Source organism: Megalobrama amblycephala, linkage group LG16 (genome assembly GCF_018812025.1).
Source record: "Megalobrama amblycephala isolate DHTTF-2021 linkage group LG16, ASM1881202v1, whole genome shotgun sequence".
Taxonomy (NCBI): domain Eukaryota; kingdom Metazoa; phylum Chordata; class Actinopteri; order Cypriniformes; family Xenocyprididae; genus Megalobrama; species Megalobrama amblycephala.
Genome location: NC_063059.1, coordinates 27,378,870 through 27,396,204, shown reverse-complemented (window position 1 = coordinate 27,396,204; position 17,335 = coordinate 27,378,870). Strand labels below are relative to the sequence as shown.

General features: G+C 35.6%; 1 protein-coding gene across 1 annotated transcript in view; it reads left to right on the top strand.

The window, feature by feature from the left end:
- The window catches only part of si:dkeyp-9d4.3 (caskin-1), a 63,411-nt gene that overhangs the window by 37,249 nt on the left and 8,827 nt on the right, over positions 1–17,335 (top strand). The window contains exons 6-14 of the mRNA XM_048161368.1: positions 2,969–3,090; positions 5,133–5,241; positions 5,990–6,098; positions 6,197–6,291; positions 8,829–8,943; positions 14,318–14,557; positions 15,634–15,735; positions 16,558–16,757; positions 16,883–16,964. Of these exons, the coding sequence (XP_048017325.1) occupies positions 2,969–3,090; positions 5,133–5,241; positions 5,990–6,098; positions 6,197–6,291; positions 8,829–8,943; positions 14,318–14,557; positions 15,634–15,735; positions 16,558–16,757; positions 16,883–16,964 (1,174 nt within the window). The remainder of the gene's footprint in view (positions 1–2,968; positions 3,091–5,132; positions 5,242–5,989; positions 6,099–6,196; positions 6,292–8,828; positions 8,944–14,317; positions 14,558–15,633; positions 15,736–16,557; positions 16,758–16,882; positions 16,965–17,335) is intronic.

Here is a 17,335-nt window from a genome sequence, read left to right as displayed (position 1 = left end):
TTTGAAACACAAATCAAGATCTTTTTGATGAAATCTGAGAACTTTCTGTCCCTCCATAGACAGCTACGCAACTGACACTTTGACGCTTCAAAAAGTTCATAAAGAGATCATAAAACTAATCCATATGAATTGAGCGGTTTAGTCCAAACTTTGTGAGGAGACTCGATCGCTTTATATGATGAACAGATTTAATTTAGGCTTTTATTCACATATAAACATTGGAAAGCAGACAGAAACAGAAGCTCAACCGAACCTGCTTGACGCACGAGAATAAACCTCTTGCAGAAGCTCAGACGTGCTGCGTAACACAAGAATGAACCTCAATGGTTCATCATATGTCAAGCGAACATGCTTGAGCTTCTGTTTACCACAACTGATGTGTGTTGAATGTTTACATGTGAATATAAGCCTATATTCAATCTGTTTGGACTAGAAAATTTGGACTAAACCGCTCAATTCATATGGATTATCTCTTAATTAACTTTTTGAAGCATCAAAGTGGTATTTGCGTAGCTGTCTATGGAGGGACAGAAAGCTCTCAGATTTCAACAAAAAGAGCTTCATCTGTGTTCCAAAGATGAACGTGAGTCTTACAAGTGTGGAACGACATGAGGGTGAGTCATTAATGTCAGAATTTTCATTTTTGAATGAACTAACCCTAAGTTTTCGGATGCAGCCGAGATTTGAGAAGTGGGGCAACCAATTCACTTAGGAGATTCCACTCAAAATGATGATTCATTCACAGATGAATCACTGCTTTGCTCATACATACTCCAAGGAAAGCTTGGGCAGATGTCTGGATCCATTGAAAAATTACTTATCTGTTCCTCACTTAAACCTATCAACTTTAGTTTTGATCTATACACGAGTCTATATATGAATTACGAGTTTGTGATACTTTTATGGTGTTTGGCATCCCTTTGAAGCTTAAAATCCTTCTTTTGTGTTCTATGGAAGAAATAAATTCATATGGGTTTAGAACGACATGAGGGTGAGTCATTGGGGAAACTATTCATTTTTGTTTTATTTGACACATTACATATTGTTTTGAAAGTGAAAGTGAAAGTGACGTGACGTGTGTTCCATACTCGGAATTTGTGCTCTGCATTTCACCCATCCAAGTGCACATACACAGCAATGAGTATTGAACACACACACACCCAGAGCAGTGGGGAGCCATTTTTTGCTGCGACACCTGGGAAGCAGTTGGGGGTTATGTGCCTTGCTTCGGGCACCTCAGTTGTGGGTAATGTGAGTGGAAGAGAACGTTGTTCATTCACTCTCTCTGCTATATTTCCTGCCAATACTGAGACTCGAACCCACGACCTTCGGGTTACAAGTCAGACTCTCTAGCCATTAGGACTCAACTGCCCCTATTGTCTTATTTGTCAAATTAAATAAATTCTTAGGCCATGAATGACCTTTTTTTATGTTAAGTTGCTGTAAGTGATGTTCTGTTTCGCTAACTTCCAGCCAGATTTAGAATCTGAATTAGATCACTCCCTCTCTCCAAAATATCTTGCTCCAAAAACATGTCAGCAAACCTGATGTCAGCTTACCCGAATGCTCGAAGTGACTGACAGGCAGTGAGCGCCTCAAAGTCCTCTGGCTAAACAATAGCGATCAAATTCATTTTTGCTCTTAAAGCTGTCACAGAGACAGGTGAGATGTCTCATGATACCTATTTCAGTGATATATACTGCATGCTATTCTATCAAAAATATTTACAGCACTTTTAACTGATGTATTTTTTACAGTGTAATAATAATAATAATAATAATTAGATTATGCAAATTAATAAAACACTGATTCTAATGCACTTTTATAGTTGAAACCATTTGCAGTTACTATAGTGTACATGCTAATACCACATATACCATAATATTAATTGAATTACTATTTACACTACTGTTCAAAATGATCGGTAAGATTTTTTAATGTTTTTGAAAGAAGTTTCTTATGCTCACTGCATTAATTTGATCTAAAATACAGTAAAAACAGTAATATTGTAAAATATTATTACAATTTAAAATAACTGTTGGTATGCGGCAGCAGGGAAGAGATGGTGTGAGGATCGAATTGCAGCAAAGTTTATTCAAAAACACAAAGAAACATAATCCAAACCAGGAACATAAATCCAAAGAAAAAACAGCTTCACAAAAGCATGCAAAGACAAAAACCGACAACGGACTACAGAAACACAGGGGTATAAATACACTGGGACACAAGGGGCTAACGAGGAACAGGTGTGAACAGTTAATCACTATGGAAATTAATGAGGGTAACTATGGAAACAAACAAGGCAGCTATGGAAACGAAGGCAAACAGGAACTAATCAAAGGAAACGAAACACTGGAACAAGGGGAACAGAAAACACACTTCAAAATAAAAGTCCTAATAGCAAAACCAAGAAACACAAAACCTGGGAACATGTGTTAACTGTTTTCTATTTGAATATATTTTAAATTGTAATTTTCAGCATCATTACTCCAGTCTTCAGTGTCACATGATACTTCAGAAATCATTCTAATATGCTGATTTGCTGCTCAAGAAACATTTCTTCTTATTATTATTGTCAATGTTGAAAATGTTGTGCTGCTTAATATATTTGTGGAAACCATGATACATTTTTTTTTCAGGAATCCTTGATGAATAGAAAGTTCAAAAGAACAGCATTTATTTGAAATAGAAATCTTTCGTAATGTTATAAATGTCTTTACTGTCACTCAATCAACTGAATGCATCCTTGCTGAATAAAAGTACTAATTACAGACCCCAAACCCATGAATGATAGTGTAAATACCATGCTGTATGAGTATGACATCATTCAGTAACCATATATCAAAGCAATCAGATAACATAACTTTACTATGGTATTACCACAGTCTGCTTTTTGTTCTGGGATAAGGCCTGTACACCTGTACACCACTGTGTGTGAATGCATGCATGTTTTCTGTGTGTTCTACAGGTGGTGCAGTTGCTCCTGAGCAGTAACATGTGTGCTGCTATGTTAGAACCGAAGCCCTCTGATCCCAATGGCATCAGCCCGCTTCATTTGGCTGCCAAGAATGGGCATATCGAGATCATCAAGTAGGTGTTCACTGGACTTCATGGCATTGCAACTATGATTGCAATGCCATGCCTATGATATGCTGAAGTAATAACCACTGTAAAGATGTCATTTAGGTTATAGTCAGCCAATCTTTACTTAACTGCATGGTCTTTTTTTAGCTGCCACATCATTCAAGTAAGGACATTGTTATAAAAGTGCTCATATGTTGCAGATGTCCTATAGTCAGATAAAGGCTTTGGCATGATTATATTAGAACTTTCTCAAACTATCCACTGGTTAGATTAGTTGATGAGAGCACAATTATAATCTATACTTTTGAATATCATGATTGTATTTTTACATTTGGTCATGAATCTCACAAAAAAATGTGAATATATGTGAAAAATGTGTAATATTTCACCCCAAAGGCCAAAGAAGAAAAATAAGAAATTATATCTTGTGTAAAGATAGTGAAGACTGTTTAAAGGACCATTAACTTTAAATTACACTCTAAATTAACAATAAAAAAAATATTTTCTTTACAGGTTTTATGAGATTCACCCATTTACAGTTTGGACTCACATGACTTTTGTATATAAACAATTTCATGCAGTATATATGCTAAGTCTGCAAAACTGAAGAGGCTTAGTGAGGATGTTGTGAAGTTATTTACGGGAAATTGTTTTATATTGCTTTCATTTAGCAGTAATAAATTATGTACAAGAGGACAGACATTGATGGTGCAAAATCCTGACACAGCATTTAGCTCAGTGACACAAAACTGTCTCTGTTGCATGACTGATGTGGTGAGACAGGTCAGGAGCAAAGGGATCGGAGATGATGGGAGAAATGAAAGGCACTGTGGGCTGTCCGATCAGTCCCTGGAGGCTTCATTCATTAGATTCGCACACACACACACACATTCAAACCGAGTGTCCTCATTTTCCCCTTTGATGGACAGTGCAGTCACTGCCTGATGACGCACATCGTTAATTAGTGATTTCATCATTCATCACACATTTTAGGCTCCTTGTGGATCATGAATGTGTGTTTGGTTTGACGGATGTGAAAGACGCATTTTAAATGCCCATCCTGGACATCAATTCCTACACCACGGATCCTCAACTAGCAGGCCAAAACTGACCTGTAAATCACTATTATATGGCCCTCCAATTGATTGAATCGCTGCACAGATCTGGACCAAGCAAGCATTTTGTTCATCTACCTTAGTTTTACACAGGAATTAATATATTTTAAAGGTGTCCTATTATGTTTTTTTTACATTGTGCAATGTTGCTGTTTGAGCATGAAAAAGGTCTGAAAAGTTACAAAGCACACTCCAAAGGGAGTTATTCTCTATATTTGTAACTCCCTGAAACTCCTCAACTGTAGTCTTTCTACTAGATATGAACACGTCACAATATTCCTCATTTTAATAATTCCTGCCCATATTCCCGCATACACAAAATAAAGGGGCGGGGCCTGGTTGAGTCAGTAGTGTGTTGAAATTTGTGGTTATGGTAAGGGGCGTGACACTTCGCAATCACCAATCACAACACACTGGTCCAGCCAGCCAATCAGAGCAAATTGGGCTTTCCAGAAGGAGGGGCTTCATAGAGACAGGCACTAAAAAAAGCGTTACTGACAGACGGGGAACAGAGGTTCTGCAATAATGTAAATTATGTGTAAAATAATGTGTTTTTTGAACATTCAAGCATGAAAACCTATTCTTGTAGACCCCAAAAACAAAATCAAGAATTGAAAAAGGACATAATAGGTCTCCTTTAAGACCTGTTGAAAAGTGCATTATATCACCTATTGTACTGGAATGAATTTTTGTTTTCATTCTGCCAGATGAATATTTGTTTCACATTTGGTGTAAAAAGTCAAATAAATTTTAATAATCTTTCCCTGGAAATAAGTAGAAGTAAGACTGCAAAAAGTCTGTAAGACTCTGACTTTATTTTTAATGTTCATATTGATAAACTTTCTACTCTTTAGAATAATGTTGTGAACGAGAGCCTTTTAATGTGTTTAAATAAAATCTTTTATAAAGAATTTTTTTTGTGTGCATTTTCAGGTTACTGATCCAGGCTGGTATAGATATAAACCGACAGACTAAATCAGGCACAGCGTTGCATGAAGCTGCTCTCTGTGGGAAAATCGAGGCTGTACGGCTGCTGCTGGATGTGAGTATTTCATTATTAAATTCATTATATTATGTGTGGTGTCCAAAATGAACTTTTTTTTGCCACCAATGACATTCATTCATTTTATATACACAACAATACTCAATATATAAAATATTACCGTTCAAATGTTTAAGGGTCAGTAAGATTGTTTGATCAATTATTTGATCACAAATACAGTAAGAACAGCAATATTGTAATATTATTACAATTTAAAATAATCTTTCTGACCCCAACTTTTGAACTGTAGTGTATTCTGTCACTGTCACAATGGATTTTTCCCCTCTTGCATACTAGTGACAAAAAGCGCAGGTCATTGAGTCGCTCAAATCATCATGCATTGTACACCATGAGTCAGTCTCTGTGAACCTTATTGTGATAAATATTCCAAATCTGGTGCCACATGGATTTAGGCAAACTTCAGGCAATATGAGCCTTTAATCTTAATGCTCTGAGGTAAAAGTTTTTAGAAGACACAAGAATAGAAGAGTCGTAACAGATGTTTTCTAGGCTGTGTGGGTTTGATTTGAACCATATATTATTTTGCCGTCAACTGCACTTTATTTACTCGACAAAGGCGACTTTTACTTGCGTTTAGTGCTTGTGGAGTGTTAATTTTGGTCCCTGGTTGTGTTTGGGAGTTTGCTGGTATGTTTATGTTCATCATATATGTGAATGTGTGCATGTCTGTATTGACAGTGTATGCACTATGTAGCATGTGAATGTGTGTTCTGGCTTTTCTCTTCAGAGTGGTATCAGTGCTGGGGTGAGGAACACATTCTGTCAGACAGCGTTGGATATTGTTAACCAATTCACTACTACCCAAGCCAGCAAGGAGATCAAACAGATGCTGAGAGGTGCAATGGGAGGGAGTTTTTGAAAACATAAATTCACACAGAAAGGTAGGCTTTCTGAACTCACGGGTATCTGTGTGTGTTTGTGTTCCTGCCTACAGATGCATCGGCTGCCATGCAAGTGAGGGCTCTGAAGGATTACTGCAACAACTATGACCTTACAAGCCTCAACATTAAAGCAGGCGACATCATCACGGTAAAGAAGCAGTTATTTTACTGTAACAATATAGAAAGTTGTGCATTTTTTGAAGCTTAACTAACCTTTAAACTCTGGAATGTCATGCACATTTTTTTAATGCAGGAGTACTACTATTCAAAAATTTGGGGTCAGTACCATTTATTTGGAAAGAAATTATTACTTTTATTCTGCAAGGATGCATTAAATTGATCAAAAGTCACAGTGAAGACATTTATAATGTAAGATTTCTATTTCAAATAAATGCAGTTCTTCTATTGAAGTTCTTCTATTTAAATAAATGATCTTTCTATTGATCAAATAATCCTGAAAAAAATGTATCCCAGTTTTTTTGTTTTCCACAAAAATATTAAGCAGCACAACATTGATAATAATAATGATGTGACACTGAAGTAATGATGGTGAAAATTCAGCTTTGGCATCACAGGAATAAATTAAATTAAAAATTAATTATAATACAAAATAGTTGTAACAATTGTAATAATATTTCATAATATTAGTGTTTCACTGTATTTTTGTTCAAATAAATGCAGTTTTTGTGAGCATACAATACTTATTTAAAAAAAAAAAAAAACCTCACTAACCCCAATCATTTGAACAGTAGTGTGTAAGACATGAGTATTATAATTTTTGGAAACCTGGGTTTCACTTAATAGTCTTTATACTGTAACTTTTTCTTTTTAGTAAGACTATACAATAAGGCTCTACTGTATATGTTAAAGGTGCCCTAGATTCAAAAATTTAATTTACCTCGACATAGTTGAATAACAAGAGTTCAGTACATGGAAAAGACATACAGTGAGTCTCAAACGCCATTGTTTCCTCCTTCTTATATAAATCTCATTTGTTTAAAAGACCTCCGAAGAACAGGCGAATCTCAACATAACACCGACTGTTACGTAACAGTTGGGGTGTACGCCCCCAATATTTGCATATGCCAGCCCATGTTCCCAACATTATGAAAGGCATTAGACAAGGGCAGCCAGTATTAACGTCTGGATGTGCACAACCAAATCATCAGACTAGGTAAGCAAGCAAGGACAATAGCAAAAAAATGGCAGATGGAGCAATAATAACTGACATGATTCATGATATCATGATATTTTTAGTGATATTTGTAAATTTTCTTTCTAAATGTTTCGTTAGCATGTTGCTAATGTACTGTTAAATGTGGTTAAAGTTACCATCGTTTCTTACTGTATTCACGGAGACAAGAGAGCCGTCGCTATTTTCATTTTTAAACACTTGCAGTCTGTATAATGCATAAACACAACTTCATTCTTTATAAATCTCTCCAACAGTGTAGCATTAGCCGTTAGCCACGGAGCATAGCCTCAAACTCATTCAGAATCAATGTAAACATCAAAATAAACACTGTACTTACGCGATTAGACATGCTGCATGACGAACGCTTTGTAAAGATCCATTTTGAGGGTTATATTAGCTGTTTGAACTTTTTTTATGTTGTTTAAGGCAAGCGCAAGCTCTTGGGGCGTGGAGCACGAGATTTAAAGGGCCACACACCCTGAATCGGCTCATTTCTAATTATGTCCCAAAATAGGCAGTTAAAAAACTGAATTAAGAAAAATATATGGGGTATTTTGAGCTGAAACTTCACAGACACATTCAGGGGACACCGTAGACTTATATTACATCTTTTAAAAAAAAGTTCTAGGGCACCTTTAAGATAAGTTAATGTAATAGGTATCATGAACTAAAAATGTATTACAGTGTTAATGTTAATTTGAATTAAAGATATTAGTTCGCTTCAGAATTCAAATTTCCTGATAATTTACTCACCCCCATGTCATTCAAGATGTTCATGTTTTTCTCTCTTCAGTTGAAAAGAAATTAAGTTTTTTGAGGAAAACATTCCAGGATTTTAAATAAAAATTATATACTTTTTAACCACAAATACTCATCTTGCACTAGCTCTGCGATGCACCACGCATTACGTAATCACGCTGGAAAGGTCACGCATGATGTAGGCAGTAGTACCGAGCAAGTGTTTACAAAGTGAACATGCAAAGATTAAGTCAAACAGCCTTTACAAATAAAAAGGTAAAGTTTTTGAAGTTGGAGGAGAAAATGAGAGTTTTTCGCTCTACCGTGGTACATCCGCCTACGTCACGTGTGACCTTTCCAGCGTGATTACGTAATGCGTGGCGCATCGCAGAGCAGTGCAAAATAAGCATTTATGGTTAAAAAGTATATACATATGTGTTTTTTTAGAAGATGACTGATTGTTTCACTAGATAAGACCCTTATTCCTCGTCTGGGATTGTGTAGAGTCCTTTGAAGCTGCACTGAAACTGACATTTGGACTTTTAACCCATTGATAACTGTTGGTAACTAAATGGAGAAAAATCCTAGAATGTTTTCCTCAAAAACCATAATTTCTTTTCGACTGAAGAAAGAAAGACATAAACATCTTGGATGACCCCCATGAGTAAATTGTGAAACTAATCCTTTAACAATGAACAATAGTATGTATTTATATACAAATAACTTTAATAATAAAGGCACATGCTCCTCAGGTCTTGGAGCAGCATTCTGATGGACGATGGAAGGGCTGTATTCATGACAACCGTACAGGAAATGACCGTGTGGGTTACTTTCCGTCCAACATGGTGGAAGTCATCAAAAGGGCAGGTGTGCCATCGCATCGTCACATGAGCCTTCTAGAATGTCATGTGACACATGCATATTTTAATACACTTTAAAATCAAGGTCAATCTGAAGCTCATCTACTGTACCTGGCACTTAAATGTTCATGTATGCGTGTATGTGTGTGTGTGTGTGTGTGTGTGTGTGTGTGTGTTCTGGTGAGTTTGTATCTAGTGCATGCATTTCTGCATACATATGAGTGTTTGTGCATTTATTGTTGTGTGTGTAGATTAGGGATGGGCATTTAGTTCATTTTGTCTTCTAGAGAACTCAATTGATAAATCGATCGAGTAGGGAGTACACATCATTATTACTACTGGAACAAATCTCTAAGTTTAAGTATATAGTGCGTTAGTGCCCGCTACCTTTTTCAGCAGTGCTGGTTGCAGAAGTATTTTTTCCATTAATTTTTCCCATAGGGATTTTTAAAAAAGTGTTCATTAAAGAGTTACAAGCCATGAACCAAACGAATCAGCTAGGAGGTTAACACTGTTTTACGCGAGCACTGATTTGAAGCAAAAAAAGTATTTGAAAATTGGACAAAATAAAAAATTTACAAGACTGTACTTAACTGCTTTAGTGAGGGAAATAACTATAATCCCATGAAGCACTGCAAACATATATATATATATATATATATATATATATATATATATATATATATATATATATATATATACACACACAAACATTTAAGTATTTTGAGAGTGTATAGAGATCGACTCGTCATTCGCAGTGCTTCATGGGATCGGGCAGAGCAAATAAGATCTTTTGGCGTGTGTTGCTTTTTTGACTCTCTGATTGGTGTAATTTTTTGTACAGCATCATGGGTAATGTAGTTTTTCACCAGGAATTCCACTGTTAAACACAATTATTTAAAAAAAAATAAGCTGAAATAATGCGGACTGACTTCTTCAGTAGAAGCAAACAGCATCGAGTAACAACCTCGTAGCTCACAGTATGGCTGTCTTTAAAGGTTTATAAGTTACCGTTCAAAATTAATTTCCCTATGGAGAAAATGAATGCAGTTTTTACTTCCGGAGCCTAACTGTTGCACTATTAAACTTCCAAAGTACTGTTTGTGCTACTGACATGAATGATACCTCAAATTATGAAGCTTGCTGTGATCAGATGATCGTTTCCCTGAAGGATTATAAACTTACATTGATGGAGCTGCTGTCTTCTGTGTCTTCTGTGTATTTAAATACATGAGTACTCACTACTCAAGCCCAATCCTAGTGTATGTGTGTGGATGTGTGGGTGCCTGTTCATTCGCTCTATATCAGGGTTGCCAGGTCTGCACAACAAAACCAGCCCAACTGCATTCTGGCGGGGTCCCCCGGTAAGATCACTTTCCGGGGTGTAAAAATCGCAAATGGGGGGTCGCTTCAACCCACGGACTGGAAAAAACAAAACAACTTGCGGAAACAATGTAAATGTAGCCCAGTTCTGCAGGAAAACTGCGGACTTGGCAACACTGCTCTATATCCAACTGTCCTGCCCTTTATCACCAGTCAAGTGATTCTAATTAGAGGCGTCAGGTCGAAGACATGAAAGAGAGGGAGTGGAAAAGAGGGCAGATGAGAGTGGCTCATCTATCTGTCACTGTTCGGTCATCTCTGCGTCCACCTGTACCATCGTTTCCATGCCCCCCTTCATTTCCTTTCAACTCACATCAGTGGATTCACACTTCTGCACATTCACGTACTTGCAAACAGGCTTTCACACATTTATACATGCAGATAAGTGGCGGCTGCTGCTTCTCAAGAGTGAAGAAACAACATCACTTATCGATGTCAGAATGTGTACTCAGATTTACTTTTTTCTGGTGTCTATAATTTGCTTTTTTAAAAATATTTGAGAAGCTGAGCTTCTAGTTAAGACAAAAATTACAGTGATTAAAACGGGCTGCAAGATTAATCGAAAGAAAATGCGATGTGGCTTTGTGCTCTTAATAAATCCCAAAGGTTGTGATTTAATTATGTAAATATATGGGCCGCATGTTACAGAGTGAGGTGCGGCACTGTGTTACACTCAAGGAGTTCAGATCCAGGATTTTTTTTTTTCCCAGGGCAGTAAAAGCTGCTCCACACGAGCTCGACTCTGCATCAAGTTTGGCTGCTTAATGTGCATTTGGGAACGCAGCATGTGCCAACAATCTTCCAAACTTGAGAAGCACTTATAAACCAGCTGATGTCAACAAAAGAGAAGCTTTAAGGGTTCCTTTAAGGGACTTTTTTTTTTTTCTAGAATACCCTTTTTTTTTTACATTGAAATATTACTGTATAATAAATTATATTATTTCTTATTTTGTGTAATATTTATTATGTTTTTGTAGTCATATTGATATATAATCACACATTTTTTGGCCAAAATTGTGCATCCCTACTTTTTATTAATCAAAATGTAAAATACAATTGCAATTTTATGAATATATATATATATATATATATATATATATATATATATATACATATATATATATATATACAGTACAGTCCAAAAGTTTGGAACCACTAAGATTTTTAATGTTTTTAAAAGAAGTTTCATCTGCTCACCAAGGCTACATTATTTAATTAAAAATACAGTAAAAACAGTAATATTGTGAAATATTATTACAATTTAAAATAACTGTTTTCTATTTGAATATATTTCACAAAGTAATTTATTCCTGTGATGGCAAAGCTGAATTTTCAGCATCGTTACTCCAGTCTTCAGTGTCACATGATCCTTCAGAAATCATTCTAACATGCTGATCTGCTGCTCAAGAAACATTTAATGTGTACAATTGTACAAAATATTTGTGTACAATATTTTTTTTCAGGATTATTTGATGAATAGAAAGTTCAAAAGAAGTGTTTATCTGAAATCTAATCTTTCGTAACATTATAAATATCTTTACTGCCACTTTTGATTGATTTAATGCATCCTTGCTGAATAAAAGTATTCATTTCTTTAATTTCTTTTCAAAAAAATAAAAAATAAAAATTCTTACTGACCCCAAACTTTTGAACGGTAGTGTATAATGCTACAGAAGCTTTGTATTTCAGATAAATGCTGTTCTTTTGAACTTTCTATTCATCAAGGAATCCTGAAAAAAAAAGTACACAACTGTTTTCAACATTGAAAATAATCATAAATGTTTATTGAGCAGCAAATCAGCATATTAGAATGATTTCTGAAGGATCATGTGACACTGAAGACTGGAGTAACGATGCTGAAAATTCAGCTTTGCATCACAGGAATAAATTACTTTGTCAAATATATTTAGATAGTACACAGTTATTTTAAATTGTAATAATATTTCACAATATTACTGTTTTTTACTGTATTTTTAATTAAATAAATGTAGCCTTGGTGAGCAGACGAAACTTCTTTTAAAAACATTAAAAATCTTAGTAGTTCCAAACTTTTGGACTGTACTGTATATATATATATATATATATATTTATTTATTTATTTATTCATTCATTCATTCATTCATTCATTCATTCATTCACCCCTGAATCAGCCAGCCTGAAGCAGCCACTATTGAAATATAATGGTCTTTTTCCAATGTACAGACCACTTATGATTCTCTCATAAACTTCTATTGAAGTCTGAGGCCCAAAATAGTGTGTTTAGAGACTCTTGCTGGATGAACATCAATATTCGTATCATTTAAAATCAGTGATATACAGGTATGTGCCATAGACTCCCAGTGGGACTCTATACTTTATACTTTTAAAAAAAACGTACTTCAATATTTCAGTGGTGTAAAGAGTACATGAAAACCACTTAAGTAAAAGTAAAGATACCTTACAGTGAAAATGACCCCATTACAAGTTAGAAGTCGGCAAAACCAACACCATCTGAGTAAAAGTCTTAAGGCCCTTTCACACTGAATGCAGCGTGAAAAAACGAGGCGAGCCGCGGAAGAACGGACCTTTCGCACCAAACACGAAACGACTGATCATCTTCTGCTAATTCACACATTCTGCCAATTTGTCTTAATGTTTGTCCTCAGTCCTTCATATTTCATCTGTAGAAAAATGTTTTATTTACAGAAGAGCAGGAGATATGATTACATGATTGACAGATCCAAACGCACTCTCATAATCATAACACTCACGCACATGGAAGAAAATGAACAGTGATCACATAATTCAGTGGAAAATGAATAGAAGTGATATTCTGTATAAAGAACATGTGAGAATAAATCTGTTCTCAGATACAAATGATAATCTCCTCTTGAATACTCTTCTTCGGTGTTTGTTTAAACTAGTTTTTAGTTTTAGCCCTTCTGTGCAACAGCAGCTGCTCCGGGCACATGATCTAAGGTGCAACACCCAGGTCGAAAAAAAATCCTTGTTTTTTCACGTTGCGAATGTTCACGCCGGTGTGAATAGGCTCATAGGGATCTATTGTTTCAATTCAAGAGCATCATCGTGGCAAACATTGGTGCCGAATTTTGCGTTCAGTGTGAAAGCGACTTGAAAGGCTCCATAGAGAACAATTGTTTTGATTTAAGAGCGTCATCGCGCCTAACATTCCCGAATTTTCACGTTCAGTGTGAAAGGGCCTTTAGAGTATCTTTTGGGGGCCTGAAAACGCAAGCTTTTGAAAATAGGTTTCAAAGTGCACGTTTTTGAACCAGATTCAGGCTGGTCCTGCCTGAAGATGATGGCAGGGGTGGAGCCTACCACAGACGGATGGACAGGGACCAACCTGGTGGTGGTGGGGAGGATGGAGGGGAACGTCAGCATCATCAACTGTGAACGTAAAAGAGAAAGTTCAGTACTTATTTACTCCAAATTTGTCAAGCAGTGATTGGCCAGACCTAATAGTTATGAATGAATGACGTGGCATTAGAGTCTTCCTGATAGATCCTACTCTAAAGCTAACATATCTTTAAAACTCAAAGTAGCCAAAAAGATACTTAAGCACAATAACCAATTACATTTACTCAAATACTTTACACCACTGCAATATTGAAATGCACCAATATTGAAATGTAACCCACACACTCCAACACACTTAAAACTCCCATTTTCTCCCTTTTCATGCATGAATGTAGTCTGCATGCACATAACATAGATCAGTTATAAATTTGGTGTTTTTTGGGAATGCATTGCAGGTATATATTTTGTGAAAATAGTATGCATGAGTATAGTTGTTTTTTTATTTAATTTTCTAAACGTAAATGTACATAAGTTCATTTTCACCTTGCATGTTAACTTACAGGGTAAAGATAAGCTCACCTATAGAGTTAGATATTTTTGCTTGAACATGTTTTGTTTTGTGTTTCCTTTCCTGTTTTTTTGTTGTTCTTGTTGTTGTTGTTTGTGTTTTTTTGGTGTTGCCGTTCTGTTGTGCCTAGGTCCCTCAACCCAACAGTATCTTAAGATACAGATCCGTCCGCCAGCAATTGGTTCAGTTGTCATGGTGAACGGTGACTTCTCCCACATTTTTTCTCTGCCCCTCACTCCCCCACCCCCTCCTACCCAGCCCCTTACCCATCAGCCCCTCTTCACCTCATTTGGCTATAATATGCCTACCTGCAGCACAATTGGGTATGAACCAGCCTCCTCCGGCTCAGAGGAGCCACAAAAAGAGACAGGTATAAACACACGCATACACAGTCAGAAAAACACACATTTGCCCATCATTAACGTATCATATCATACCTGCCTTTTTTTTTTTTTTACTTCATGACCATAGTAAAATGCAGTAAACAGGATGTATATCTGAGTGTCTTTGAAAAAGTTGGATGTTTAACCGGTGTAATTGGCAATATCAGAGATATTTGTCCAGGGCGTATTTCACCAGAAAAAAGTAAAAATTAATACTTTTCCCTAAAGAAAATGGAATAATCTTTTTACCGCTGACATTATTTTTTTTATGTCTGTTTAGCATAGGTTCCTCCAATTCTCTTTACCATACAATGCAAAAGTGATCATAATCTGAAAAGGGACATATTTAGCATTTCATGATTATACTGTGTATTATATACACTACTGTTCAATGTATTTTTTAAGAAATTAATGCTTTTATTCAGCAATGATTAATTAAATTGATCAAAAGTGACAATAAAGACTTTTATATTGAAACAAAAAAAAATGTTTTAGATAAATTTCAGGATTAAATTACATTTAAAATATATTAAAATAATAAACAGTTATTTTAAATTGTAATAATATTTCCCAATATTACTGTATTATATTTTCGATCAAATAAATGCAGTCTAGGTGAGCATAAGAGACTTCTTTCAAATACATTAAAAATATTTCCGACCATAGACTTTGGAACAGTAGTGTATTATTTGTTACACTCTCTTTTTATGCATATTTAAAAAAATATATATATATACTTTCTGTAATACTATAGAAATTACTATATTAGAGTAATGAAAATCTTTTCTTTTTTTTCCCCCCAGTGCTAGACATAATATTTCACAGCTAACAGGGGTTTGAATATTTTTTTGTTTTTTTTGGTACTGTATTCACAAACATAACATACATTTTCATCAGCAAGGATCCCAGATAACTGTTGGATATGCTACAGTCCATTTGAACTGCCCCAAATGTTCCCTTTACTATCTGCTCCCTCGGTGTGGATCTGTTTTTGCCAATTAGGAGTTTGCAAAGCAATGTATTTAATTCTTACCTTACTATGTTTGTGTGTGATATCTTTCAGGTTCAAGAGGCTCCGTTTCCAGCCCTCATGGTTCTCCGACCCTCAGCGGCCAGCAGAGCGGCGCAAATGAGGATATTTGGGTACTGAGAAAACCTTTAGCTGGTAAATACAAAGTTTTTCAATGGACAGTTAATGTGATGTGAGCAGTGTCCTGTAGTGTGATATACTTTATCTAAAACTATTTTAATTTATTTATGTTTATTATGTTTGCAGCTATTATGGTCTCTTATTAATTAGGATACTACATGAAATATTTATAGATTTAAAAATATACACTACCATTCAAAAGTTTGGAGTCAGCACAATTGTTTCAATGTTTTTGAAAGAAGTCTTTTATATGGTCAACAAGAATGCATTTAGTTGATCAAAAATACATTAATGCAGTAATATTGTGAAATATTATTACGATTTAAAATAACTGTTATGTATTTGAATATATTTTAAAATGTAATTTATTCCTGTTATCAAAGCTGAATTTTCAGCATCATTACTCCAGTCTTCAGTGTCACATGATGCTTCAGAAATCATTCTAATATGCTGATTTACTACTCAAGAAACATTTTTTATTACTATCAATGTTGAAAACAGTTGTACTGCTTACATTATTTTTACATATAAGTAACTAAGTAACGCAATTAGTTACTTTTTAGGGAGTAACCTAACATTGTAATGCATTACTTTTAAAAGTAACTTTCTCCAACACTGCTTATAGTCAGTAGAATGTCTGTTGGGGACCATCAAAGTAAAGTTATAGCAGATATTAAGCAGACTGCTATAGTTGGCATGTAGTTGCAAAGTTACTTGCAATTTTAGTAATTTTAGCAATGTCTGAAGTGTACTATATAAATAAAGCATATGCACAAACATGGACATAGTCAACAGTTTTTATTTCTGGTTTCTTGCATGATAACGTATACCTGCCAGCAGGGGGCAGTGTTGGCAGTATGGGCAGCACAGGCAGTCTAACCAGTGGACGTTCATCTACTAGCGGACAAAGCAGTAATGCCAACGCTCACCTCACCAACTCACCAGTGCCCGTGCCGACCACCCCCACACACTCGCCGGGAGTTAACACGCATGGCCTCAATGTGCCAGGACTGCATGCTCAGGCCGAGGGCGTGAAGGTGCGGCGCACACAAAGACCATAGATGCACATGAGGACAGATGTGTAAATTCTCTCTTTGTCTGTCTTTCTCTCTATTTCTCACATTACTGATCATGTATGTGTGCATTTGCGTGTGTGTTTTAGCTGTTGGCCACGGTGCTGTCCCAGTCAGCCAAAGCAAAAGAACATCTTATGGACCAATCACAGTCTTTAGATCCTAATTCAGGTACTACGATATGTATACCAACATTTTCAGAACTAACTTCACTTTTCTTGTTCAATTACTGGTGTTCAGATGAATTTTAGGGGATGTATGAAGTCATTAAACCTGCAAAACTATTGATTTATAATTTTTTGAAGAGTGTGTTTGTGCTTTATTTCTTTAAAATAAATGCCATTGGTTTGATATTTTGCTATAAAATGCCATAAGATCAGTTTTAGGTGTGTGCAAATACTTTTTGGGGCCATTGTGTTGTTTTTTATTTTATGCATTTAAAGCCCTATATACATTCAAATATTAGACTGATCTTAGAATACAGGTTTGTCTCATATGTCTCATTTGTACACATCTCATATGTCCATTGTTCTATGCCTCCA